Source organism: Lipomyces tetrasporus, assembly GCF_029532465.1.
Source record: "Lipomyces tetrasporus strain NRRL Y-64009 chromosome Unknown POJ06scaffold_7, whole genome shotgun sequence".
NCBI classification, from domain to species: Eukaryota; Fungi; Ascomycota; class Lipomycetes; order Lipomycetales; family Lipomycetaceae; genus Lipomyces; species Lipomyces tetrasporus.
In genome coordinates this window covers 61,615-88,433 of record NW_026611602.1, presented here as the reverse complement: position 1 = coordinate 88,433, position 26,819 = coordinate 61,615, and the positions used below count along the sequence as shown (strand labels likewise).

Genomic DNA, 26,819 nt, shown 5'->3' with positions numbered 1-26,819 from the left:
CATCACACTTTGTTATCGACTGCTCGGGGTAATACCGCGCTCGCTGGACCCTGGTCGTAAGTCCATGGGCGGGATGGAGATGCTTACCGTAGGTAGTGACGATATTGTACTGCGCAGTTTGGATATCGACACTGAGTTTGCAATTTGCCACTATAGATCCCGTGCATGTGGATATCGTAGCTTGACTCATATGTGTAGACCTTGCCGGGATTGCTGCCGTGGGGGACACACCTTTTGCTCGAACTTGTGAAAATCTCTGATGTGCCCAAGTGATGGTACGAAGGCGATGTGCAGTGAAAGAAAATGAACTACTGTGAAGGGGGACTGGAGAATCACAGACTACTTCCCGTAAAGCAAAACTTAGCAAACACGAGTCTGACTACCATCGGGAATTGGCAACATTCAATTTTCAGGGAGACACTTATCCGTTAGTTACAGGAAAAAAATTGCCATGTCTGCCCGAATTGTAAGGGCCGAAAGGTCATCTATAAGTGGCCTGAGACGCCACATGAATAAAAGATGTCAGAAAAGCCATAGCGGTCCTGAAAGTCAGCAAAATGACTCTATTGCAACGGAAACTACGACAGAATTCGCTTCTGCAATTACTGAGAGAGTAGCAGGAGGTAATCCTGACCTTGATTAATTCATAGCAGGTAGGAAAGTTTAAAGAATATGTAGTTTGGTAAGCGCGGGAATGGACGACAGGATCGTTGGCTGGAATCAATAACTAGACTGACTCGACATCTCATACATCGACGTCGGGGCCCTGAGCACCCTTTCTCTTTTGCTTCTTGCTAGTGGTCTGTAGAACCAGATTTAGTGATAGTATGACTAACCCTTCTGTGACGTGGTCACTAAAATGTCCTCTTGTCTCCATGGGAATTGCCACACATGAATAACGAACATGTAATTCTACTCTTGTGGACATGTGGACCAGACTGTTTGAGATCTTCTCTGACCAGACGACCACTGGACCAGAGATCTCACCGTCCAGCCTTTGGCGTGACCGATCGTGAAAGATCGTGAGCCAAACCTGTGCTCAGCAGATCGGACGGCAGCATTTCTCAGTCTTTCACAGCTAGTTATGCAACTCGGGAAGAGACGCATTAGGAGTACAGATATATTCAATGCAGGCAGAAACGACGCGGGTGTAATTGATGCTATTGCATGACTTGTATAGGCAGTAGCCTGCCCCAATGTTATTTACCAATTAGTAATAATATGGCTTAATGATATGAGAAATTATAGACTGACTTCGAGAGTTTGGGTTTGATACTTCAATAAGGAGTGAGGCCGTAAAGTGCGACGTCGTCTCGATATTCACTTTGGCTGAGTTTAGTTCCTATTCGGAAACCAAGGCGATTTAAGCAATCGATAGGGGCAACTCCGACTGTGTTGATAAATTGAAGCCTTTCAACTACGCTGCAAAGAACTCCACTAGATTTAGCAGTCTTTCCGTTGAAGTATCAGGAAGATAGCCCCTGCAAAGCGTTGCAAACTCGTCTCTCGGGGGCCACGTAGGCGCCAACCAGCGCTGTGCGGGGAATAATTATGGGTTAGGGTCCTATCTGTGCAAGCCCCATGAGTCGCATAAATGTCCCTTCGTTCCCATCTTCAATTATTCATTTCTCAATATTTAAGCTTCTCACGAAATTTCGACAGAGCTACGAATTGTCCAGGTCCGACAATAAGTGTCCGAAGATGGCGAACGAAAAGTCATCCCAGAGATCTACCTACTCTGTGGCTCAGTTAAACCAATACTACGAACGTATCTCACTTCCAATCTCCCACAGAAATGCAACCGAGAAAGACGGCCTTCCATTTCTTACCGTCTTAACCAAGTATCAGATGGCCGGCATCCCTTTCGAGAACTTGGAGCTGCACTACTCGCCACATCACAACATCTCGCTGGATCCACAGCATCTGTTCCAAAAAATGATCGGACGGGGAACAAACCGCGGTGGCTATTGCATGGAAAACAATAGGTTATTTGGCACGGTGCTCAGAAGTCTTGGGTTCATTGTCTACTCCGTCGGCGCGAGGGTCAGTGAAGCCGTGCAGCCTGTTTCGACCACGCCTGGGTGGAGCGGCCCGAAGTATGATGGTTGGTAAGCCCGACCCGTTAGCTTCTCAGAAATGACAGCAATCAATGCAGATAATGTTGACGTAGCGACACAGGAACCATATGCTCAACATCGTGACAATCGATGGCCAGAAGTACTTGGTAGATGTTGGCTTCGGCGCCAGTGGTTCGCCAATCCGTCCACTGCCCCTCATTCACGGCTCTGTCTCAACAAACATCGGCGTGCAAAAGAGCCGGCTGTTACGTCAATGTATTCTTCAGCACACCGACAGCACTCAGCAGCTATGGTGTTTCGACCACAGTAATGACGGCGGGCTGACCTGGACCCCGACATACGCATTTACCGAAATGGAGTTTTTTCCTGAAGATTTTGCAATCATGAATTACTGGACTAGCACACACCCGACCAGCTGGTTTACACGTATGATTGTTGTGGTTAAAACATTACTAGAGGACGGAGAGGTAGTCGGCCATGTGACTCTTCTCCAGAAGGACGTTAAGAGAAGGATTAGAGGGCGGACGGAGGTTTTGGATACATTGAGTTCAGAGGAGGAGAGGGTCCAGGCATTGAGTCAGTGGTTTGGTATTACACTCAGTGAGGAGGAAATAAATGGCATTCGGGGAATGACTGCGGAGTTGTTGTAGCTGGAGAATGGCACTTGCGTGGGGAAGGATGCAAAGAAAAAGTATAGTTCGAGTACATATTAATATCGCGATCTGCCCTTTATGATTGGCCACCACTGCACACGATCGATAACGTCTCGACACAATTCCGCCTAGACCATAGTTTAGGGCTCTGTTGTAAGATGTTCTCTCTATGGTGTTATCGAAGCAATCAGAGTCACACCTGTACGCCCCATGGTTCGTATGGCATGAAATGATGTATATCTTCCAGAGAGAGCGATCCCGCCACTGTAACTATCATTAGTGCTTGCTTGTGGTAAAGCACTCAAGTAGTTAGGTAAGGACGTTGTCCTTCTCACCGACAAGTAATGATCCAAGATGGCCTGAGTACAATTACTTAACATAGTCTCGTTTGACAGGCCATTGGCGACACGTAGGAATCTCGCACTCTCATCGTTTTGATACACCTGCGCGGCACCGATAACATCACCATCTTCCAATAGTCGAATCATGCGCAAGTAAGCTTGCTCGTGAGATAAATCATCTGCACGTGGAGGATCAACCACCTCCATATATATGCTGCCAATCCATCTCGTAAATACTGTCATGCCAAATATTCATTCATCACAGTCAAAATCGTACTGTATCGGTAGAATTTCGAACGACTCTAACGTGAAGTTGTCCGGTAATGTGTGGTTTTGACAAGTGACCTGGACAGCAAGCGCTGACACTATTGTCATGAAACACAATACACGGAAGCGCATACCGCTAACGTAGCTCATAACTGCCTGATTACACGAACAACTAGCGATGAAATCAAACTTGGCGGAAGGGAACAACGCGCGAACATCTGGCTCTCCAGTTATCCGTCCGATGCAAACGATTGGACTTACCTCGCTTAGAAAACGACTCAGGAATTCGACAGCACAGGGGACGTAAAATTAATCTGTGGTATAGGTAATTACAGGAGCTCAGGTGCTGATATAGACGATGAACTGTAACACAAGTCGCCTCAGACGAAGAGAGATTTTGCGAAGCCTCTCACGAAAGAGGATCGCCCGTTATACTCCGAGCTCCTCAACAGTTCTGGCCCTAACCCAACAGGACAGGCTGCTTTGTCTTAACGTTGAACAGGGGAAGCTATTAGCTATAGACAACGACATTCATAGGTTCCTCAACCCTGCCGGGCCCACTTCTTACGGCTACTGCGTACAGGTGATGCATGCAGCACCTATGGGTCGAAACATGTCTTACCCACTATAACTTGGGCGAATAGTCAGTACGATACACAGCCTTGAGGCTGGCCAGCGGTGAGTTGCCCCAAGACACTAGCTCAGCAGTCAAACTTTAATTCAGTCAATCATAACGCGTCATGACATTGCTGGTATCGATAAAATATCTATAGCCATCTTCTGAAGCGAAGGATAAAGTTTTTTTTTGGAGCTCTTCCAGCCACCATTCGAGCGCCGTTGTAGAAATTCCGAAAGGTGTATCGTTGGCGAAGGCTTCATACTCATCACTAGTAATAGTGCTTGCCGTCACGTCGAGGTCGCGTGCAAATTCATCGAACACATCTGGATCGTTAGAGGCACTTATGGTTGAGACGTTAACAGTGGCCATATCTTTATACTCAATTTTCCAGAGGTTTTCAACTGCATCAAACGCACTCTGGTGATATATGCTGTCCCAATTCTGCCTGATGTAGTGACGGGAAAGATGAAGGATAATCGCCGCAGCATATACTGAAGTCACATCTGTCATATTGTAGTATTTGTCGAAAGTATACCAGGCGGTCATAACACAACTAAATAGCAACGGATTTCTAAGATATTTCTCCTATAAATTTCATTAGCTTATTTAATGAATTATGTCTTTGTTGTTTAACCTTAGACCTCCTAAAGTGTCTGACCAAGATATCCATTGTATACAATGTCCTATCAAGTGTTGCTTTATCTCCTTCTGTTTCTAACGTTGCGCGATAGAAGGGCTGCAGAAAAGTTGCAGTCTCCTCCAAGGTTTGCCAGTCATCCGGAGACAGGTAGTCTTCCTTGACTTCCGTATACCAGTTATCAACGTATTGGTGAAGTGCTGTTCCGACGTTTGATTTTAACGCCGTAACAAGCATCAGATACCAAGAATTCCATCTGGTGTCATTGTCCACACAGAGAGCTTGACCAGCGACTCCTTTGAACCAATTGTATGAGCGTTCGGATGCTCGAATATGGACAGCAAGATTGTGTAGTTTTCCCAGAGCGCCCATCTGGCGCCAACCCGCTGCTTTTGCTAACTTTATGCGATTAGCCAGACTGTCATCAATGTCGATAGTCTCGTCTTGTTCTGCCTGTCACAGCGCCTCGTCAATGGCCTCCCTATCTTTCGAGGATAGGAAGGCTTGCACTGCCAGGTTAATAACGTGTCCCTGACAGTCGAACTCGATGATGCACGGGATCCCACTCCACAATTCCCCGCTCCTGTAAACCACCCACTGGCGATGAATCGACACATTTTGTCATTCGAACCGTGATTGTCGCCAGTGAAATACCCAATTCGATCTAAAAGATTGTAGTCATGCGCTAATTGGAGCAACTTTGCCGCTTGCTCCTCGCCACCGTGGGATTGAAGGTCAGGCAACGCAATCAGGGCTTTCTGAAGTTGTTTTGTATGATCATCGACAAAGTGTGCACAGATTGCTTGAAAAGCTTTGTGATTAGTAGAGGTCCAGACATCGACGGAAAAATGAATCTTTGACAGAGCATTTTGAAGTCTCTGCTTGAGGGTGTCCTTATGTACAATGAAAGAATTTTTAATCATTCGAGGCACGTCACCATGTGACTGTCTAAGGAGAGGCTCGACGGTGTAATTGACCGTCATCAATGGAGCCTGGAGTTCGGGCCATTCAACGGCATTATATGGCAAGTTTCGCAGGACTATCAATTGAACCAGAGCCTCCTGAAAAACCCGCTTGTTCAGCACAGCCTGCAGTCCATTGGCTTCTTGCTCTCGAGCACGTGCTAGGTTCTTTCTTCGGCCATGGCCCATATATTCTGTAGACGATTTTCCCGAAGCCTTTTGGCCTTGGTTTCCGTATCAGTAACTTTAATTTGATGCGAATGACTGAGATGATATCGCGCCGAGGTGAGGCTTTGACAGCTGTAAGATGGATTGAGACATAACTTGCAGTAGAAGATCTTATTGCGGCCATCCGTAGACCGCTCGGAATCCGTAGACCGCTCGGAATCCGTAGACCGCTCGGATTCGTTGCGAATAATCCCAAGTAGTCATCGCAGTAAGCTTGCGTTTTCGACTGTACGAGACTGTCTCCGGAAGAAAGACATCGCTATCAAGCGATGAAGTCGACTCAGAGAACTCGTGGTCAAAGTTATCCATTATAATCTATAAATATTAAATGGTTGAGTGTTATGATCTATGGACAGTTAAGTACAAGGAGAACTTCGGAGTTTATAAGAGGAGAAATACACGCGCGCGCGATTATTTAAGGTTTACCCTGCGATATCGCGATAAGTCGCTACCTCCTTTATCGTATCGCATAGTATCGCGATACTGTATCGCGATAGGGTTATTATTTACAAGCCTGCATGGTAGCCGCAGCAAGAGATTATTTAGTTATTCCTGCGTCTGAGGTGGCTGTCGAAAGACCTTTCAACACAAGGGAGAGACCTTCTAGGCTTGCGGCGGCACTCGTTGAGTACCGAGACGATGAGAAAGTTGACGTTGTTGGCGGCAGTTTATAAGTGGGGGCAGGTCAGGCAGGCGTTGATTTCAAATTGTAGTTGTCGTGAAAATTTACGAATATTACGAATAATTTACGAATAAAAGTGATTTTATTCGTATTCGCATTGGTAAACAAGAAATCGTCATTTATTCGTATTCGTATTACGAATATATTCGTTATTTGTGGACACCCCTAGTTGTAGGCTGCCACCACGGTACAAAATGTTGTACAGCAATCCCTTGCAGCCTAAACTGCTTCAGGCATGCTTGGGAGTTAAGCTAACGGGGACGTCATCCCTGACGAGCTTCTTGGACTCGTGCGGCTCAGAAGTGGTGCGGCTCGTGGCTCCCAGTGCGTCGGACGTATCACCGGAAGATGCGTGCATCCCTGACAATGCCACTAGCTTCCCGCTTACGAGAACAGCTGTTGCAAGATGCCTTCAGGCAGACTAAGACTATATGGCGATCGCCATTGTGATATATCATTGACGCGCCCGTAGGGCTCCATTTCATACAGTTGGCGGCAGGATTCCGCAAATGAAAATGGATAGGGCTAGGGCTATTTGTCCAGCTCTTCTGCCCCGAAAAAGGGACAAGATCCTGGAACCCTCTTTTGGCTACGACACCGTTTCTACTACCGTTAAGCATTGAGAGTTTTGCGACACGAGGAGTGACACATTAATATACGGCCGCATCTGATATAGGCGAACGCATTCGGGGTAACGGAAAACTCTGCTTAACCGGGGCAAAATATAAGTTTGGGTTTGTCGGTCGCTTCTCTGCGTGCTCGGGGATGAGATCAGGGGCCCGTGCACCGCCGTGCAAACTCTCGACGACGGAGTCACACTTACGACCGCATCTGGCATTCATGTCCTGGTGCTGGACAGCCGGCATGGACGAACACAATAGATAGTCGCAACGGTTCCGACCCGGCACCCAGAACTAATTCCCGAAAGCTCTCGCCATCTAACCGCCCCTCCTTGCAAACAAAAAATATGCAGTGTCCACCTTTCAACATGTCAATTTGACCCTACTAGTTCTCCAAGGATTGCAATCTATCGCCTCCCGCTCTTTCAGCTCCAGCTCCACACATCGCACGGACAGCAGACAGTCCGCCGCTGTTTTGCCACAATGGTCCGCCTGCTCAATGTCTACACTATCTCCGCTTTCGCTGCGCTCGGCGGCGTGTTGTATGGCTTTGATGTCTCTTCCATGTCCGGCGTAGTGGGTACCGATCAATATAGAATGTACTACGGAAACCCTCTTGGAGCACGGCAAGGCGGGATTACGGCTGCCATCGCCGCGGGCTCGTTTCTCGGCTCATTGTGCTCTTCTCTACTTGGTGATTGGTACGCAGCCTTAAATTGTGTTGCAATGTGACCATTATCATGATTAACAGTTATAGGCTGTCACGAAAGGTCGCCATACAACTAGGCACGGTTCTGTGGTGCATCGGTGCAAGGTAGGTGGGAGTTTGCTCTGTCGGCATCCAGTCATCACTGATCATCTACAGTCTGCAAGCTGCGTCTAACGGTGTCGCAATGCTTATCCTTGGTCGCATTGTTTCCGGCTTTTGCATCGGCGTGACTTCTGCTCTCGTACCCATCTACCAGGCGGAGATCGCGCCCCGCAAGATCCGCGGTCGGATAGTTTCGATGCAACACTTCGCCATCGCCTGGGGCATCATGATCCAATATTTTATACAGTACGGATGTTCATTCCTCGACTCGCACGCTGCGTTTCGATTACCATGGGCAATCCAGGCAGTACCGGCCATTTTGCTGTTTACCGGCCTATTTTGGCTCCCGCGATCGCCGAGATGGCTTGCGAGTAAGGACCACTGGGACGAAGTACTGCGAGTACTCGCGTTCCTGCGCACACCAAACAACGACATCAACGATCCATTAGTTCTGGCCGAATTTAAAGAAATCGAGGAGCAGATCCGGGTTGAACGCGAGAATGAGACGAACAGCTACCGTGAATTGTTTGGTAAGAAAATGCGCAAGCGATTATTTCTCGGCATGGCTATTCAGGGCTTGTCGCAGCTGAGCGGAGTCAACATGCTCTTGTACTTCATTGTCTACATTCTCGAATCTGCCGGCATTTCCAATACACTGTTGGTCTCCTCCATTCAATACATCATTTTTATCATCGCGACCATTCCGACGATTTTGTGGACCGATCGTTGGGGTCGCCGGACGTCTCTGATAGTTGGCTCGCTCAGTGTGGCATTCTGGATGTTCCTGATCGGTGGCCTGTTCGCGAACTTCGGTGAGCCAAACCCGATCCCCGACCAACCGTACACGTGGATAATCAGGGGCAACCCTGCCGCAAGCCATTGCATCCAGGCGAGCTTGTACCTGGCTTCTGCCTCCTTCGCTATGTCCTGGGGCCCCATCGAGTGGATGTATCCTCCAGAAATTATTCCACTGCGTATCCGGGCCAAAGCCGTCTCGCTTTCAACTGCAACTAACTGGGCTATCAACTTCGCCCTCGCAATGTCCATGCCACCACTCTTGCGTTCGATCCGCTGGCGTGTGTTTGTTATTTTTGGGTCCTTCAACATAGCTGGTTTCCTGTACGTCTGGTTCCTTGTACCCGAGACCAAACAGCGCACGCTAGAGGAAATGGACGAGATATTTGAGCATGAAGAGCCACCGTGGCGATCGTTCAAAGGTGGACGCTACACTGGCCGCCTCGATGCGCTGGCCAAAGACATCGCACAGGGCAAACTTGATATTCACCGTACCGTCCAAGTCGAGATGTACGACAATCTCCAAGGCAATGGCCATCATGGGATCGTATAGTAATGGTGTCGCGCACTTTCATCTTTACTTTTTTTGTCATAGTCGGAAAATTATTGGAGTTTAGGAGTGATGAATTGTTTATGCATCAATGATTTGGGTTTGTTATATAGAGGTGCACTTTTGATCAATAAACCTGTCTTCTCTCCCAAAACGCAAATCTCGACATCCACTAGTAATGCAACTAAGACTCCGCCAGGAAAATCCCATCATAAAGCGATAAATATCGCTATTCCGGGGGGATTGCGCTTCAAAATTCCATGCGCCATGTTTGAGTCCGCGCTCTTGTAACAAAGTAAGTAACACCTTTTCACCTTTATCCCCGCCAAATTACTTGAAACACTAGTCCTATTGCCTGTGAAGTTGAAATAATCAAAGAGATCTGTATATTTCTCTGACCAATAATAGCATTTCCGATACCAACCGTCAGGGTATTATTTACAAATGAGTGTGAACGGGGAGTGTCTTTCTCTTTTCTCATTTATATTCCTCCGGAATGACGTTGCTTGCAAGGTCCTGGTTACGACTGTAGTCGATCGATACATCCACGATGGAGACCCCTTCGTAGGCCAGCGCTTCCCTCATCACGCTCTCTACCTCATCCTCAGAGCGGATACGGAAGCCTTTGGCATCAAAAGCCTCAGCAAACCGGACAAAGTCTACCCCGCCCAGCGCAATCCCACTGCTGCGACCATATTTGAGCTCCTCCTGAAATTCGACCATATTATAGTGACCATCATTCCATATAAAGTGGGTGATATTGCATTTTAGCTGCACAGCAGTTGAGAGCTCTTGGGACGAGAACATGAAACCGCCATCGCCACTGAGCGAAACAACCTTCTTCGAGCAAGGCGGGTCCTGAACCAGAGAGGCGGCAATTGCCCAAGGAAGGCTCACCCCAAGTGTCTGTTGACCATTGGAAGTCAGGAACATACCGGGTTCATAGGCGAAGAAGTAGCGCATCATGTAGATATAGACGGTACCGACGTCACAGGTGACTGTTGTAGTAGGAGAGACATAGCGTTGCAAACAAGATATAAAATGCAAGGGCTTCACCAGACCAGATACTTCTTGCGGAATGGCTGTCTTTTTCCATGAGTGAAATTCTTCGTATAGGGAGCGACAAATTTCCGATTCGGAGTGTGATACAGTGTTCCTGATATTTGCAGCCAAGCACCTAATATTGTGCTCAATGGATCCGATAAGTTCGATGATTGGCCGGTAGTGGAACCCAAAATCACAAGTCTGGTAGTCTATGTGCACGATGCGCAGCTTGCCATGCACGTTCCAGAGGTTGGCGTCGTATTCTGTAGGATCGTAGCCCACAGTCAAAACCAAGTCTGATTTGGCAAGGAGCTTATCACCAGGTTGGTTTCGGAAGAGCCCGACGCGGCCGTAGAAGAGATTTACCAGCTCCCTTGACACAGCACCCGCCGCCTGGAAGGTCTCCACAACCGGCATCGGGTGCTGCTTGAGGAAGTCCCTGATGACTGCAACGACTTGCGGTGCAGTGGAACGCATACCCAGGAAGAGGACCGGCAACTTGGCTTCTTCGATCAAATGACCGACTGATTCGATGCATGAGATTGGCGAAGGTCCAAAATCTGGCAAACTAAATGACGCAGAAGGGAAAGCCGGTATCTTAGATCCGCTTTTTGCTATATCCAATGGCAAGGACACCACAGTCGCTCCCCTCGGGTACGACGTGGCCCCCCGGAACGCATCCAACATGACCTCTGCCACTTGATCTTCAACTTCGATTCCAGTCGTCTCTTTGCAGATGGGATTGAGAACGTCTAAGGCTCTCATTGATTGGTGTGTGCGTTTAGTCGATTGCAGCCGCGAGACAGAACCAATGATGGCTACAACCGGATCCCCTTCGGTGGTGGCTGTTGCCAGGCCGGTTGTCAAATTACTGGCACCCGGTCCTGACGTGGCAATACATACACCTGGACGACCGGTAATTCTACCGACAGCGGCTGCCATGAAAGCTGCATTCTGTTCGTGCCTGCATACAATCAGCCTAATACCGGGATGGTCGAGAAGGGCGTCGAAGATGCCATCAACTTTGGCTCCTGGTATGCCGAAGACTAGTCTCACACCAGCATTATAAAGACTGTCAACGACAATGTTGGCGCAATTTCTTGGTATTGATAATAGCTCCATTTCAAAGCTCCGGCAAAGTAAAACTCGCAACTCTGTCGTCAATACTTTCCAACTCCTTCTTGAGGCTCAAACGTAAATATAGTCGTTGCTGTTCAATTCTGGGCTGCTGGGATGGTGAAGGATGCGTGTCCTAGGCCTTACTTTCTTGATCAGCGGTTGCGTAGCTCGAGGTGAAAAACGAAGCGCTCAGTACCGGTCAACGGTAATTCTCGGGTTATCACGTGACGTGAAATGAACAACATCGACGAAGGAATCTATGAATTCAAGCGAGAAACCCACTAGGAGAATTACATGCAGTAACCATGGCATTCAACAAGCTGTATCAGTTCTCCATTCTTAATGCTCTAATGGACGGAGTAGCGGATGAGGGAATCAACGTCTCGACGATGCTCGAGTCAGGAGACCACGGTCTGGGCACTTTCAAGCATATGGACGGCGAGATGGTCGTCCTCGATGGCATAGCCTACCAAATGAGACAGGACGGTTCGATACTCGTCGCAGGCCCAGAAACGGTAGTCCCGTTTGCAATGGTGACACGATTCCAGCCTGCACATATCTCACATTTGTCTTTGTCCTCCAAAGACGCTCTCGATTTGCATATTTGGGAACACCTACCAAACGCGAGGAATCTTTTCCTGGCTATCAGAATCGATGGTCAATTTGAGTACATCACGGCCAGGACCGTTGGAAAGCAGGAGTATCCGGGTGAATGCTTAGTCGATGTTGGAAAGAGGCAGGTCGTACGGACATTATCGAACACAAAGGGATCTTTGGTTGGGTTCTACTCTCCTGGCTTTTCGCACGGCCTGTCGGTTGCTGGATACCATTTGCACTTCATTGACGACGACCGACGCAATGGTGGCCACATGTTGGACTTCAAAAGTGGGAATGTACAGATCAGCCTGTCACCTATAGCGAGGGTTGAGCTTGAGTTACCCCAAAGTAGTGAATTCAACTCTGCACGATTGCTAGCAGATGCACACAAAATTCGGGAGGTCGAGGGGTGAATAGAAAACAGTAATGAATCTTATGATAGTGTTACATTCTTGTGATTATAAGTTGATAGCGATACTCAACTGCAACAAGTTTCCTTGGCAGATCCTTACTAAGGCATATCTATAACGTTCACCAAGTGGTTGGACTACTTGAATCAGTCAGGTCGTAAAGGAAAATGACGAAACATTCAGCCGGGATGTTCAGCTATTTATAAGTTTACCATAAAAAGCATATCATTGTGTCATACGTGTTAGGTGGAAGTGTGTTACGACCATTAGTGCCCAATCGAAGTATTCGCCATGCTAAGTCATTCTTTTCCCGGTCTCTGCGGTGTAAAGCAATGAAAATGTATTATAGACATTGTAAGCGACAGAGACTAGGAAACAATTTAGCAATCTCTAACCGTGGCCATAATGATGGCTCCAAGGCGTTTGGTGCAACGCGGATCAACGCTCTCAGAAACTTGCCGGGTCATGTTGCGGCAATTTCGGTTAATACGAGCAATTTGAATAGAGTGTTTCAACAATTGGCAATACCACCTCGTCCGACATATAAAGTAACCGACACTGTAAAACATAATCGTCGAAAGCTAAGCTAGGCTATACCAAGTGTTTTCTTCAAGTATTCGTTGTATCGCAGGCGACATTCACCGAAACACTTATCCTAATATAGCGTAACGAAATTGAACGGGACTGCCCTGTCCTCTACATACATCAATGACAAGTCCTCCATGGGCAGAATTCATGAGTTATCGGGTGTCCTGTAATAGCAAATCGAGAGACCCAGCGCAAAGTAGTCTTCTCCTCCGCATTTGTGAGACTCTGTCGAGTTGCAGCAGCAGCGTTAATAATGCTACACTCACTATTTTGCGGGGCTGAGAGAGCCATTTGCATCTGTTCTTCATTACCTATGGCATTTTTTGCTTCTTCGATATCCCATTGGAGAAAGTTTGTTGATATCACAGGTACTTATTTCCAGCTGGACGCTTTCAAGCTGAATCATGATTGTCCTATAGGCTTTTGAGACTCCCAGGCGGTGAATAGCCACCCAATCTTAGCAGTTCATCTCTTATCCCCCGATTGTCACTTGGATCTCGACAAACAGGGTCAAGTATTCTCCCGTCTATTCTGTCAAAAACTTCATCGAAGCAGGTTATCTTATACCCATCGTCAGGGTTGATGGAGAAATAAAATCCATCAAATTGCTCATGCATATGGGACCGCATAAGCAGGCCATTCTGGCATGAGTTAATCCCCGAGTCGCGCTCTCCTATTCTGTTCGTAATCCACCTAGAAAACCCACTCTGCAACCAGTAATAATCACTGGACAATGGGAAGATATGCGCGGCGTGGAAACTACTCTAATTATCTCTATCAGCCCGTCTGTTAATCGTGCCAGTGATCACGCACTTCCCGTCTCTCTTGCGGACCTCAGTACGGAATGTGTTCTCTATGCCAGTGGATGATTGTGAAATTATTGGCATTATCCATAGCTCACCTGTGATAGATATCGTGTCTGCGTCAAAATTCAGCGGCCGCTACATACAAAGACTTCCTTAGAGTCAACGTTACCTTTGCAAGAATATGGCCTTATGTCATAGTGGCCTGGCTGGAGAGGCTCGTCAGTCGGCGTTAGGTCGTGTCCGGTGCTTCGCAACGTTACGCATACGGACTAGATGCAACGATGAGGATGCCGAACATAGAAAGAAAGTTTATTTTTGTTGAAGGATTCAATATCAGTCCACCGAGTGCCTTATCAGGCTCTGCAAAGTTGTAGAAATGGACATCTCTACCGATTGCTCTTCTGCCTGCCATATACTATCGATGCGTTTCTTCCTTCTTTGCGGGCGCAAGGGCTCGTAGCGCCGGGGACCGATCAGTATCACGTCGCTACACTGGAACTTATTATGATCCGAAAGCCTCGGCCGACAGCACCGCCGTTGGGGCGTAATCGTCAACACGCCGCAGAACTCTCGCCGCTGCTTTGTAGTCTCTGCTCTACTAATACTGGTTATTCTCGGCCATCGCAACAACTTCAGCTAGGGGTGTAAACGAATAAAATTTTTCCGTGTTCGTATTTTCGTATTTTTAGAATTCCGTTTATTCGCAACGAATACGGATGGGAGCGTCGAACACGAATAACGAATATTATTCGTAATTTTTCCAAGACGCTAGTCAAACTTTAATTCAGCCAATCATGACGCGTCAGCGAGTAACGCTTCAATGAATAACTGAATGACGCGTCTACCGATTTTGCAATCCCTTGGAGATTAATCCAATATCATATCCTACAACAAGATGACTGACAGCAATTCAACACAGGGATAGATCTTCTAGGTTTGCGGAGGCACTCGTTGTGTGCCGAGACGATGAGAAAGTTGATGTTGTTGAGGGCAGTTTATAAGTGGGCGCAGGTCAGGCAAGGGTCATATTGTAGCTGTCGTGAAAATTTACGAATATTACGAATAATTTACGAATAAAAGTGATTTTATTCGTATTCGCATTAGTAAGCAAGAAATCGTCAATTATTCGTATTCGAATTACGCATTACGAATATTCGTACGAATACGAATATATTCGTTATTCGTGGACACCCCTAACTCCAGCAGGGTGTCTAACAAGATAAGATCTCAGACAGGGAGGCCCCCCAGGTACGCAGTTTATCCTTAGCCTAGGTCTGACGTGACCTCCATCTCTCGTTTGGACCTTCGTTAATGGTTCCGAGTGGGTAACTGGTTCACCCCAATTACGCAGGGAGAGAATTATGAGTGAGCGAGAGCGCCCTGGGATTGGAACGAAAGGCAATTTAACGACCTTGGTTTATTTGAGTCAATTACAATCTTTGGAGTGTCGCTTTTGCCGGGTTCCTTTACCAGCCCTCGGAATCCTTGAAATTATTGCTGTGAGGCTTGCCCGGTTGAAAGATTAAGTTCGGGTGACAATAAATGAATGACGAAAGAGAAACCTTGATTTGTGAGTCCTGTTATACAGTAAAGATATTATACCCACTAGTTTCCCACAAGCCAGTTTGATCGATTGATTGAACGATTAAATCAATAGAAATAATCACGGCGTTGTTGAACGACAGAGATCCAATCAACTACATCAACTACGTATTTTTTGTCTGTGTAGAGTAAGTGTATATTAATAAGCGAGACTTGATGTAGTGTATCAACGGACGCCTCAAATGTAGATGGTGTAAGTGTAGTTGACTTCAGTGTATGGGTGACCCACTATGACTGTCACCGTCCCCTCAGAAGAAGCCCACCTAAGATGCTCCGCCAATTTTGAAACCTTCTTTAGTAAAAATACCATTCTACCATGTAAGCAGCCTCTCTGCCAGTTTCCCCTGACCATTTTAATTATCTCTTCAGCAGCCAGTTCCTGCGCCTTACCAATAAGCCATGATAGCTCCTGTCTTCTGAACTAGTCATCATTGAGGTGCATGCTCTCAAGCTGTCTTTTCTCCTCCATGATTGAAAGGAACAAAGGATTTAGGTCATTGGTAATACCAGCACGAAACCATGACCTCAACACTTGACACATCCCTATTGTTCGCGCCTGAAGATTACTCCTTTGAGGGACAACAATCTGCCACACTCAGCAGACATGGATTGTATCGTGAGAAAGTCGAGAGCCATTCGAGACAGCCAAGGGTATTGAAAGCTTTTCTCATGCCAATTAGCTATTGGATCACGAACAAACTTGTCGTCGTTGCGCTGAGTTGCTTGCCATTTTTCGAACTCGTCGTCGACAAAGGGATCTTCGTCTAGACCCTCTGCAGCACCAAGGCACAGCAGAGAGAAGAAGGTCGGTCGAATGTTATTATAGTTGACCTGAAAATAAAGTTAGAAGATGGATAACTTACTAGTATAACGAGCGGCGCCTCCAAATGAGCGGCGCACTTTCCACGCGATGTTCCAGCCAATTTGCGGAAATTGACCGACCTAGAAGAATCAGTCTTTGTTCAATACATCCTCGACTTAGCTGGCAAAGGATTTCCTCCTCGGCTGTCTATTGTGGGAGATATAGCAAATCGACTTCTCGCGACGCGCGACGCGCCAAGCGTCGGGACGCGTTGGGCTCCGAACTTCGTCAATCGCCGCCCAGAGCTCCGGACGCGTTTTCAGCGGAAGTACGACTACCAGAGGGCCAAATGCGAAGATCCAGTAATTATTCGTAGCTGGTTTGAGCTTGTACGCAATATAATCGCGAAGTATGACATCCAGGATACGGATATCTATAACTTGAAAGAGACTGGTTTATGATGGGCGTTATCTCAACCGCAACAGTTGTGACACGCTCAGACGGGCGTACAAAGGCAAAAAAGGTACAGCCTGGCAATCGGGAATAATGGGTTGCGGTAATCCAGGGCGCCAATTCCCAGGGCTGGACGGTGCCGCCGTTCGTCATTGTTGCAGGAAATAACCACCTCGCGTCTTGGTATCAAAACAGCGGATTTCCACCCGACTGGGTAATCGCTGTTACTGAGAACGGTTGGACGACGAAGGAGAAAGGCATGGATTGGATTCGGCATATTGAGAAGCATACCAAGTCCCGAACTGTGGGTGGCTATCGTCTGTTAATCCTCGGGCCACGAGAGCCACCACTCTGATGAGTTCGAGGAATACTGCAAGGAAAACAACATCATCACCCTCTGTATACCTCCTCATCCTCTCACATGCTCCAGCCACTCGATGTTGGGTGTTTTAGCCCGCTAAAGAAGGCATATGGTCAGCAAATTGATGATATGATGCTGGCTCACATCACCCACATTACCAAGGACGACTTCTTTCCTGCCTTCCGCGTTGCGTTTTTCGCTGCAATGACGGAAAAAAAACATCCAAGGAGGTTTCCGAGGTGCTGGACTTATTTCATTCGACCCCGAGAGTGTGATTTCTATGCTCGATCTCAATTTAAAGACGCCCCAACGCCTCCAAACTCCCGCCCTAGTTACCCCCACCTTGGGTTTCCCAGACACCTAACAACCCAATCGAAGCCTCATCGCAGACTACTTTCATTAAGAATCGAATTGCCCGTCATCAAAATAGCTCCCCAAACTGAATCTACGAAGCTGTTGACCAGTTTGCCAAGGGTACGTCGAAAATGATGCACCAATTGGCATTGGGCAGAGAACCAGATCCTTCGGCAAGGAATGGAGGAGCTTAGCAAACGCCGTTAGCTTCTCGATCACGTTATCCTCAAATCTGTAGGCGGCTAGGGCTAGGGTTGACTTCAGCGGCATATTTGCGACTTCCTGATAGTAGCGTCCTCCAATCCCCTTCCAATTGAGCGCCTTTTCTCGCCCGATGTCATCAAGTGCCCATCCTCTCCAGTCGGAGCAGAAGACGTTAGTCGAGGCTATAAAATCAATCTTGCGTCTATCTGATCATTCAATTTCTGACCACAATCAATTGCGCTGTGGAAATTATCAGACAAGGGTGATTCCGCTAGCTCTCGCTCTACTCGATCACGGATACAACCCCGAATCACTCTCGCATAATCTCTGCAGGCATTTGTTAAATGGCGTGGATAATATAGAAGAGCTCTCGCAGGTTTTGGCACCGGTCGGCGGATCATTTCACAATGTTTCGAGGTCATTTGCCACAGTTGCGAATTTGCAAGGAGTTTCCCCAATAAGACCACTAGCTTGGCAAGACGTCGCAAACCAGTTTCAGCAATCGAGGCATCTAATGGAGACGTTGCTGGAGTGGACGCTGAATATTTTCCGAGACTTGTTGATTCCTATCATGGCCAAGGGCGGAACCCCTACGCCATCTAGTATACCTACAGCTAACAGGAACCAAAGGAATCTCAAACAGAAGGTTTATTTCTGCCTTTTCTATTAATTTGGTGTATCCTTCTAATGCTCATTTATATAGCTAGTACAGCGCGATGGCTGGTTTTCCCGCGTGGGATACGTCATGGACAAATCTGCACCGGCGCATATTACACCACAACCTGTGGGTACTGCAGTGCTTGAAGCTGCACATATTATCCCCTTTAGTGCTAGCAAAAATATGTCTTTACGACGTCTGCTTTCTATTTTTGCGGGTCAAGATATGGAGATGCTACTAACTGGGGAAAACATCAACGATGCATCTAACGCTCTATTACTAAGTCCGACAACTCATAGGTCCCTTGGCGATTTTGAATTTGGCTTGGAATGCCGAGATAGGAAGTACTTTATGAGAAGGTTATTCGAAGCTCGGTTGCTGCATGCTGAAGTGAAGAGCCACATGGATGGCGAAGAGATCTGTTTTGGCCAGGGATCTAATCCAGACATAGTCAAGCCTTCACCTCTCCTTTGCAATCTCCACCTGGCTGTTGGTCTTGTTTTGCACAACAGTGGTGTGGCGGAAATGATAAGTCAAGTTCTTCAGGACGAAGATCTATTTAATGATGGAAACGTTGAAGGAGACTATTGGTTCCAAGTTAGTGCCTCACTTCTTGAGAGGAAACTGAGAGCTGCGCAAGTGTCTGATGAGTCAGTTAACGTGATCGGCAAGCTAACCGATCGCCCAAGCGAGCGATGAAATATGGCTTTCGTGCCCGTCCAAATTAGTAACCGATATTTTCCCTTTGTACGAGCCCGTGTGCATTTGTCGAAGACTTCCCGAAGCCATTGTAGACCAAGCTCGTTCGTGGTCCAACCGTTATTGCTCACACCAACTGACCAATCGTGTGGAATATCGCTAAACAAAGGTGTTTGGAACACCTTGCCTTGAAAGATAACCATAGGTGGTAAATTCCATCCAGAGGAGTTGACCGCTTCAACAACAGTGACCCACTCACGATTCCCTGGCTGCTTCAGAAACGCCCTCCCTTCTCTTTCGGCAGAGGTGACAATCTTTGCAGTTCCGATAATACATTTGGAAGCCCGTTTCGTCAAAGTTTTAGATATCGTCGTCCACAATCCCATACATCTGAATAGTATTGCGTACGAGATCGTTCCATTTCGTAATAATCTCGGGATCCTCTGTTTTTGCCCGTTGATGGTCATATCTTCGGGAGTACTTAGACTTCAACTCAGGATGTCTTCTGATGAAATTTCGCATTCATTTCTCACCGACTTTGCTTGACCCTTGGGAAGAAGCTTCCGCGCGCTTAGTAAGAAGGAGGTGGGCCATTCTTCGAGCGTCCGCCACTCTAGGAGGAAGTCCTCGCTTGTCCATTGAAAGGATCCATTCTAGAAGCACTTTTTCTTCTCTTTGAGTGAGATTTCGCGTCGGTGTGATAGAATCGCGACGTGATATGCGACCTCTCAGACGATCGAGGGGACGTCGTACGACCGCGCCGCGCCTTTAATACTTGAAATTTTGCCGTATGCTTGAATTGCTAAGAGAATTCTTCCCTCCTTACTTTGATCGTGTTCGGCCATGGTTGCTACGTTATAAACAACTGAAGTACGTGTCGCGTAAAAAAATGAAGAGGCGATCGGCTTGCGTGGGCGATCGGTTAGCTTGCCGATCACGTTAAAATGAATGCTGACAAGGTTTTGCAAAATGTCTCTAATACGTTCTGTGACTAACACTGGACAATCAAGGTCTGCGCTGGCGAGAACAGCCTAGCTTCTCGTCAGGCCGCAGTATCAAAGGAAACCTGATCCGCTAGCTAGTTACACGGCAATTGGAAAATGCTGACCAAAAGTCGCCTCCGACAAAATAGGTCTACAAAGCAGTTGTAGCACAACGGTTCCAATCGTCCAATAAGTAACGAATCGTGAGTCGATGACGTGGTTGTGCGTGGACCATCTATGCTTAATCTAATTCAACCGCTAACCTTTTAACGTTAAATAGTCCCCCTGGCTTGGCGAGGCTTAAGGTTCACGTATCTTCACTGGCACGCGCTCTGCGTTTGTGGCAAACAGACGTCACCATCGCACACAACGGCCCTTCCGGACATACAAGATTATGGGTCGCCATGAGACATCACCAATTTCGGAACACACACCAATAAGCTATGCTCTGTCGATAGGATCCTGTGATGATTGTAACTGCCAGCCCAGTTATTGTGGAAAAGTGTTTGGCGTACATATTTTGACGGGACTGCCCACGACATTGTCGGAAATAACATTCAGACGGCCACTTCTCCTCAGTTTCATATGCACGTAATTTATCGAATCGTGTTTCATCTCTAACCAATTATCTCTTCCGTATGCTATACTCGTAAGCCAAGTCAAAGTAGCTCCTTATTAACTTACCATGCCACTTACTGATAAAGGATAGCAACTTCACCCTTCAATTCAAACACTTTTTCTCCAATATATCATGCTCAAGAATATTAGTTTGCTCTTCTATTATTTGGCGTCTTGAATTACTTGACGGCTGTTGCAGCGTGGCCGTTAGACCTGCGAGCCGCATCCTACCACATCGCTGTCGCGATCAGAACTCAAAGACAGTGCGAGTTTTCCCCAGGAACGCGAAACGGTGGTCTTCCGACGAGATCTTCTCGAGCTTTACCGCCGATCCGCCATTTTGGAACGATGACTGGAACAACGTATCCGACGTCAAGATTCGCAAAATAGGCACATATGGATGGATCGCGATGATGACAGCCTCGGGAGGCGAGGCTGGGATCGTTAACATCTCCAAGGAGAAGCGGAAAACGACCCCGGGCGATCTCATGTGGCAGGCAACTCCCGCCGGCAACCCACACGCCATCGAACGGATACCTTACAACGGAGCCAGTGTGGTAGCAAGTTCCGAGTCGGGCAAATTGACTCTTTATGTGCCTCAGGATTCAGATGATATCAACGACTTCGACAACATCAAAACGTCGCCTTACAGTTATGATGTCCCTGCCGCACATGGAGTGCTGTGGGACCCGAACGGAAGCCATGATCAGGACAAAGGATTCCTCTGGGTCACCGGGAAAGGGTACCTCTACAAATACAAGGTCACTGGTAAGGGACCTGCAACTAGGCTGGAGCTCGACACCGATCCGATCGAGCTGCCTAAAGGTGGGCTCGGACATGACCTCCAGCCAGATTATACAGATCCACATGTCTTGCTCATGACGGACACATATGGTGCATATCGGTACAACGCGAAGACAGAAAAGTGGAAGACAATCCGGAACCAGAGGAAGCTCAAATCATTCGCACGGCACTGGACGGGGGAGTACATCTGGATCAAGGGTGACAGCTCCGATATGGGCCACTATGTGACCTTTAGCGACAACCCCGCTGACATTGGCAGTTCGGATGAGGAAAGTCGAGGTTGGGAGGACGCAAAATTCTATAAGGCAAGGATCTACAGCCCTCGTTTCGAGTGAACAGACCAATGGCCAGAAACAGCATAGAGTTCTACTGCGATCTTGATTTGAATCCAAAAGCTCTTAGCACTTGGAGAAGGTGACGTTAGTTGACCTTAGTTTTGAGTCATATTTTGCTGGCTGTAAATAAAGAACTGATATGATAAAGATGTTGTAGAAATCCGCCTACATGTATAGATTGAAGGTGTTGACCACCAATTGTGCCTTGCTTCCCAGGAGCATGATGCCCTGGCCTGTTGTCGTTTCGAGAACTCGGGACATCCCACCCTAATTATAGTGTCGCCGGAGTTGGAAGAATAATTTGGTTAAGCAAACTATGTAGAATGAATAGATAGAGTAGTCATGGTACGTCAAGTTCACGTCCCTTAACCAGGACCAGACAAACATAAATCGTAGCGTTTGAAGCTCGGAGGAGTTTAGATTTGTTTAGCTAGCCGGCTAGCGTGATCGGCAAGCGAATGGATCGTCCCAGCGAGAGGATCGGTCGAAATTCCATACAAAGTAGCGATTTTTAAACCTCTAAAACTCGACGAAATCTTTCTTAGTTACGCTTAATTTAGAGAATAGAGTAGCTAGATATCGACGACTTACATCATCGCTTTGAAAAACGATTGATGGATGTTTATATTGATGATTATATTTACTCAGATTTAGGCTTACACCGTATAGAATTGTTTGCACGAGGACGTAAACCCAGGGAGCATCCCAATAAGATTTCCAGCCTGCTCTTCTATATGGGGACAATCCTCATTCACGGTAGGCGTTAGATAATAGAGAGCTATACATTGCGCCGCAGCTAACTCTTACCAAGACCTCTTCCGTACGAGCGATGAGGATCCAAGCAAACTGAACAACTCATCATATCTTGACGGGCCACTGTACGGCCACAATTATGAGGAGCAGGCACTGGTCAGAACTTTCAAAGACGGCTTCAACAAGCCTGTTACGTTCGCGGAGATCAGACTGCTAGGGTTCCCTTCAGGGTTGCCGCACTATTGGTGTGCTTTAACAGATTCCACAACTATGTCGCGAAGGAACTGGCAGAGATCAACGAAGGTGGTCGATTTACGCTAATTTCTGCCGATAGGATGACGCGTGAGCAACTCGAAAAATACAAAACACCTGAGAATAAACTAGATAATGATCTCTTCCAGACGGCTAGATTGTAAGTGCATGATCCACCAACTTGGTTACAATTCCGCTAGGAATGAGCTAAACGCGAGTAGGATCACCTGTGGACTATATGTGAATGTAATCTTCTTCGACTATGTCCGAACAATCCTGAACTTGAATCGCACCTCTTCGTACTGGCTTCTCGATCCGCGAACCAATCCGCCGACAGTATATTGCCCGCATGGTATTCCCGAGGGCATCGGAAATCAGGTCAGCGTTGAGTTCAACCTTATTTATCGGTGGCATTCAGCCATAAGCGCTCCGGATGAGCAGTGGTCGAATGATTTCTTCAAACGACATATAGGTAGGGATCCAAACGCCATGACCGTTGACGAATTCAGGACTTCGTTCGCGACAGCCGGACGAGCCAAGAAGCCGAACAACGCACATTTGGTGGTTTGACTCGCCAAGCGGATGGCACTTTCAAGGACGCCGAGCTTGTAAAGCTCATCTACGAGGGCACGGAAGACGTTGCAGGTGTGTTTAACTTCAACCCTAACCGCAACGCAGAGCATATCATGATTAACTTTGCCCTCAACAGCAGCATGCAATGTCCCTGTGATTATGCGTGCTGTTGAGATTTTTAGCATACAACAGGCACGCAGCTGGAATGTCGCGACCCTGAATGAGTTCCGTAAATTCTTTGGGCTTAAACCACACGAGCACTTCTCAGACATAAGCTCCATTCGTGATGTTGCACAGTCGCTGGAGACACTGTACAAGGACGTCAATCACGTGGAGCTGTACCCAGGACTTGTTGCCGAAGATGCAAAACCGAGACAATATCCTGGATCAGGAATTTGCCCGGGCTATACGATTTCCCGTGTTATTTTGGCGGATGCAGTGGCTCTGGTCAGAGATGACAGGTTTTATACATTGGTATGTATACAATTCGAGTGAGCCAGTGAGTCAACTTCAGATCGTATACTGATCCCGCAGAACGGTCGTCTGGAAACGCTCCAGCGCCTCTTGCAATATATACCCCACTGCTACAATGCATGCATGGCTAATAGCTTACAGAGGACTATAACTCTGCAACCATGACGAACTGGGGCTTCAACCAGATTCAGTCCAACCCAAATATTGCAGGCTGTGGTGTAATCTACAAACTCCTAATGCGAGCTTTCCCAGGTTACTATCATGGCAATTCAGTTTACGCCTTGTTCCCATTTACAGTCCCTGATGAGACACGCGTGATCCTTCGCAAAGTGGGAAAGGAGGCTGAATACGACTTCAACAAACCAAGACTCATTCCGAATCCGACACTTATTTCGACGTGGACCTCCATCGTCGGAATCCTTGAGGATCTGAAGCGATTCAAGGTTCCCTGTAAGCCATTCTTCGACGATGATAAGTGTCGTCAAGATTGGGGTGCCCATATTATGCTGTGCCAAGACCGTAGGATTTGCTAATGATCTGATATGGGGGAAACATACCTATGAGTTGATCAAGCACGATTACATGCTGAGTGGAGACGAGCCGACGAACACCGAACAACGGAATTTTGTCGACAACGCGCTATACAGCCCCGAGAATGCGATGGAGGAAGTGACTAGGTTTTGTGGGAGGATTACGAGTGACTTGCTTCGCGAACGGTCGAGAAAGCTAAGGCATTCCTTCTCGGTGATGCTGTTGAAGAGTAAGGTCCCAGTTTAGATGGAGTGGCCCATGAGGGTGAATCATCAAGGAAGGCTACGTGTATATCATCCACCGAATTATAAGGAGTACTAAGCGCTGGATTGTGATCTTGTCGTCGGGGACTTAGTTGCTTGCTAGGATGATTTGACCCTCGCCCGCCACCTACGGTTGCGGTGATTAAGCACGTTGCTGACTTGTCCCAGTATCGCGAATCTCTCTCATTCAATCGTTATTGCTCAGCTTTTCCACATACCACTGACGACACCCACCAGAGCAGTGAAGATCGGCTTCACCGCGCGCGAGTTTTACACCATCAACGCATCGTTGTTCGCTTAAGTTTTCCGTGACATCGATGCGGCACAAAGTTTTAGACTCCGTTCAGAGGCTCAGCAGAGTACTGAAGCCTTTGCAAAGGTTGCAATTCACGTTTGCCAATTAGTGCACGATGAGCGCTTCCACGCGCTAAGGGAGTTTCTTGGCCTGCGGGAGCATGATGTGATGCCACAGTACCGCCGAAGATTGATTGAGCGCCTTTTCCATGGTGGCAACAGCGTGGATGAGGTGGCCAGTGGGGTAATTGCTACTGCAGCGGCGGCAGTGGCCACGCAGGCGCAAGCTGTGAGTAACGTTTTTGATTGCACGAATCTTGAAGACGCTATAGGTTGGACGCAAAATGGGCCATTGACCGCGCTTTATCATGCTTTTCAAGACCTGGCTCACAATTTAGGGTAGTTCTCGCACATACTCGATCTCTACCTATCGGACGAATACAACAGACACTGGTCCGCAATCAAAGAGCTTGCACGGTCTGACGATTCAACGGCGTTTGCGAAGCTTAAACGTTACGCTCTGGAAGGTTTTCGCCTTGCGACACCTGCTCCAGGTCTTCTTCGGGTCGCTGCTGATGATGTCGTTATCAAAGACGGACTGAAGGCTGTCAATATCAAGAAGGGTAATCAGGTGTTTGCAAACTTCGTATGTCTTCCTTGCACCTCCTTCTTTTGATGCATCCGACTTCATCAGTATGATTCCTTCCTGTGATTTCTCTTAAATAATGTGTTCTTTAGGAGCAGGCGTGTGTGGACAAAGACCGGTTCACAGACCCGTACGATATAACTTGACAGACCAGACTCGTCCTATATCCACCAAGGCTACGGTCCCCACGCTTGCCTTGGTCACGGGATCACCGTGAACTGCATGGCGGCGCAGCTGAAGGTGTTTGGCAAGCTAGAGAACATGAGGCGTGCCCCTGGCGGTCAGGGGTTCATGAAGTATAAGATTGCCAATGGCGCCCTGAGGATGTACATGAAGGAGGATTGGAGTGATTGGTGGTCGTATCCTTCGAGTAAGTGCGATTCCTAAATGCTGCAAATACCTGCTAGCTGCTCCGTAGCTATGAAAATAATGTTCGACGACTTTGAGTGAGTAATGAAAACGGTGAATTGACTCTCTTTTTGCGATGGGTTATTTCTCGTGAGGCAGTTTCGGTACACAAGGTACTTAGGGCCATAGCATAGCTTTCAAAGTGGCCAAAAGTTGGGACCGCACTTTACAGCGGTGTTAAATTGAATATGCGACGGTTAAAATATAGATTAGCTCGCTCGAAAGTTTCTTGATAACGCTAAACAAAAAAATTAATCCTTTTTGCACCTTCCTCCAACACGAAGCAGTAGAAACCTGTCCGGAGGGTCTCGTGGTGATTGTTTATTTTGAGTGAGTTTTTCCGGTTGGGTTGCGCGGCTTGGTGTCAGTGACGCACACCGCCTTCCCTTCCCTCTCCCTTCTCCCGCACTGTTTACCTAACTACCAACTATGTACATACACTAACAACGCCAAGTCAGCCATCATGCCGCGGTACTCCAATATATCTTACATACGACTTCCAGTAGACGGTAACCTACATATAGCTAGTGCGATTAGATGTGAATAACTTAGATTATGCTAACTTCTCCACACTAAAACCACCAGCTCGATTTTGAGGCGTCTGGCTTCCAGCTCAATGTCTCCTAGTCTCACTGCTCAAGATCCCTCATACAGCCTGGGTATGATAGGTCTGTATGCGACTGGTGGAAGTGCTGCGTTTCAGAATGTTGAGGTTGACTCCATCTGAAGACAAACCTTTATTCACAGATGATGAGACTGATGCTATTGACGTAAGTGGGAATTCTCAGCCTAAGAATATATAGGTAAACTTCTTAGCAAAATTTTATCTTGACTTCCATGGTTTTAAGCTACGTCAGGTTTGCCATCGAATTATGATTAAATATCCTTTTTATATTGATCAATCCGGAAAGGCATACAGCGATGTGGCACAAGCAGATAAGTGTT

At 47.3% G+C, this 26,819-nt stretch overlaps 10 protein-coding genes across 10 annotated transcripts; 6 read left to right on the top strand and 4 right to left on the bottom strand.

Moving 5' to 3' along the window:
• The first annotated feature begins 1,625 nt into the window (after positions 1-1,625).
• On the top strand, positions 1,626-2,773 carry POJ06DRAFT_255732 (arylamine N-acetyltransferase 1). The gene is made up of 2 exons (XM_056187924.1): positions 1,626-2,108; positions 2,179-2,773. The coding sequence occupies exons 1-2, from the start codon at positions 1,702-1,704 to the stop codon at positions 2,726-2,728; spliced, it is 957 nt and encodes a 318-aa protein (XP_056042460.1). The 5' UTR covers positions 1,626-1,701; the 3' UTR covers positions 2,729-2,773.
• On the bottom strand, positions 2,644-3,506 carry POJ06DRAFT_126207 (uncharacterized protein). The gene has a single exon (XM_056184306.1). The coding sequence runs from the start codon at positions 3,313-3,315 to the stop codon at positions 2,899-2,901; it is 417 nt and encodes a 138-aa protein (XP_056042459.1). The 5' UTR covers positions 3,316-3,506; the 3' UTR covers positions 2,644-2,898.
• Positions 3,507-5,738: 2,232 nt separating this feature from the next.
• Positions 5,739-6,146, bottom strand: POJ06DRAFT_255728 (uncharacterized protein; the record flags this gene model as incomplete). The annotated part of the gene is made up of 2 exons (XM_056187923.1): positions 5,739-5,925; positions 6,025-6,146. A coding segment is annotated over one exon (187 nt), but the record flags the coding sequence as incomplete, so codon positions are not given.
• Positions 6,147-7,267: 1,121 nt separating this feature from the next.
• Positions 7,268-9,319, top strand: POJ06DRAFT_255727 (general substrate transporter). The gene is made up of 3 exons (XM_056187922.1): positions 7,268-7,788; positions 7,845-7,901; positions 7,953-9,319. The coding sequence occupies exons 1-3, from the start codon at positions 7,571-7,573 to the stop codon at positions 9,244-9,246; spliced, it is 1,569 nt and encodes a 522-aa protein (XP_056042457.1). The 5' UTR covers positions 7,268-7,570; the 3' UTR covers positions 9,247-9,319.
• Positions 9,320-11,628, bottom strand: POJ06DRAFT_255725 (thiamine diphosphate-binding protein). Its single transcript, XM_056187921.1, has one exon. The coding sequence runs from the start codon at positions 11,407-11,409 to the stop codon at positions 9,721-9,723; it is 1,689 nt and encodes a 562-aa protein (XP_056042456.1). The 5' UTR covers positions 11,410-11,628; the 3' UTR covers positions 9,320-9,720.
• POJ06DRAFT_126009 (alpha-acetolactate decarboxylase) lies at positions 11,576-12,581 on the top strand. Its single transcript, XM_056184305.1, has one exon. The coding sequence runs from the start codon at positions 11,712-11,714 to the stop codon at positions 12,414-12,416; it is 705 nt and encodes a 234-aa protein (XP_056042455.1). The 5' UTR covers positions 11,576-11,711; the 3' UTR covers positions 12,417-12,581.
• Positions 12,582-13,063: 482 nt separating this feature from the next.
• On the bottom strand, positions 13,064-14,219 carry POJ06DRAFT_282170 (uncharacterized protein; the record flags this gene model as incomplete). The annotated part of the gene is made up of 5 exons (XM_056190004.1): positions 13,064-13,107; positions 13,453-13,760; positions 13,815-13,920; positions 13,977-14,053; positions 14,074-14,219. 5 exons carry the CDS (start codon positions 14,217-14,219, stop codon positions 13,064-13,066), a joined length of 681 nt encoding a protein of 226 aa, XP_056042454.1.
• A 3,935-nt stretch (positions 14,220-18,154) lies between these two features.
• Positions 18,155-18,940, top strand: POJ06DRAFT_198513 (uncharacterized protein; the record flags this gene model as incomplete). Its single annotated transcript, XM_056185114.1, has 2 exons — positions 18,155-18,229; positions 18,287-18,940. 2 exons carry the CDS (start codon positions 18,155-18,157, stop codon positions 18,938-18,940), a joined length of 729 nt encoding a protein of 242 aa, XP_056042453.1.
• A 1,121-nt stretch (positions 18,941-20,061) lies between these two features.
• Positions 20,062-21,814, top strand: POJ06DRAFT_125988 (uncharacterized protein). The gene is made up of 3 exons (XM_056184304.1): positions 20,062-20,145; positions 20,204-20,572; positions 20,633-21,814. Exons 2-3 carry the CDS (start codon positions 20,562-20,564, stop codon positions 21,678-21,680), a joined length of 1,059 nt encoding a protein of 352 aa, XP_056042452.1. The 5' UTR covers positions 20,062-20,145; positions 20,204-20,561; the 3' UTR covers positions 21,681-21,814.
• Positions 21,815-22,414: 600 nt separating this feature from the next.
• On the top strand, positions 22,415-25,916 carry POJ06DRAFT_291378 (Psi-producing oxygenase A; the record flags this gene model as incomplete). Its single annotated transcript, XM_056190369.1, is given in 13 exon segments — positions 22,415-22,436; positions 22,477-22,651; positions 22,693-22,845; positions 22,886-23,063; positions 23,195-23,330; positions 23,395-23,732; positions 23,867-24,224; positions 24,256-24,492; positions 24,874-25,219; positions 25,268-25,466; positions 25,559-25,596; positions 25,616-25,836; positions 25,885-25,916. 13 exon segments carry the CDS (start codon positions 22,415-22,417, stop codon positions 25,914-25,916), a joined length of 2,433 nt encoding a protein of 810 aa, XP_056042451.1.
• Between the last annotated feature and the right edge of the window lie 903 nt (positions 25,917-26,819).

What these genes read in the sequence shown, in the direction of transcription:
- POJ06DRAFT_255732 (XM_056187924.1), top strand. Translation starts at nt 1,702, where the DNA reads ATGGCGAACGAAAAGTCATCCCAGAGATCTACCTACTCTGTGGCTCAG. An exon ending in GGCCCGAAGTATGATGGTTG is followed by an intron (nt 2,109 to 2,178) that starts GTAAGCCCGACC and finishes GTAGCGACACAG; the next exon opens with GAACCATATGCTCAACATCG.
- POJ06DRAFT_126207 (XM_056184306.1), bottom strand. Translation starts at nt 3,315, where the DNA reads ATGACAGTATTTACGAGATGGATTGGCAGCATATATATGGAGGTGGTT.
- POJ06DRAFT_255727 (XM_056187922.1), top strand. Translation starts at nt 7,571, where the DNA reads ATGGTCCGCCTGCTCAATGTCTACACTATCTCCGCTTTCGCTGCGCTC. An exon ending in TCTTCTCTACTTGGTGATTG is followed by an intron (nt 7,789 to 7,844) that starts GTACGCAGCCTT and finishes TAACAGTTATAG; the next exon opens with GCTGTCACGAAAGGTCGCCA. An exon ending in CTGTGGTGCATCGGTGCAAG is followed by an intron (nt 7,902 to 7,952) that starts GTAGGTGGGAGT and finishes GATCATCTACAG; the next exon opens with TCTGCAAGCTGCGTCTAACG.
- POJ06DRAFT_255725 (XM_056187921.1), bottom strand. Translation starts at nt 11,409, where the DNA reads ATGGAGCTATTATCAATACCAAGAAATTGCGCCAACATTGTCGTTGAC.
- POJ06DRAFT_126009 (XM_056184305.1), top strand. Translation starts at nt 11,712, where the DNA reads ATGGCATTCAACAAGCTGTATCAGTTCTCCATTCTTAATGCTCTAATG.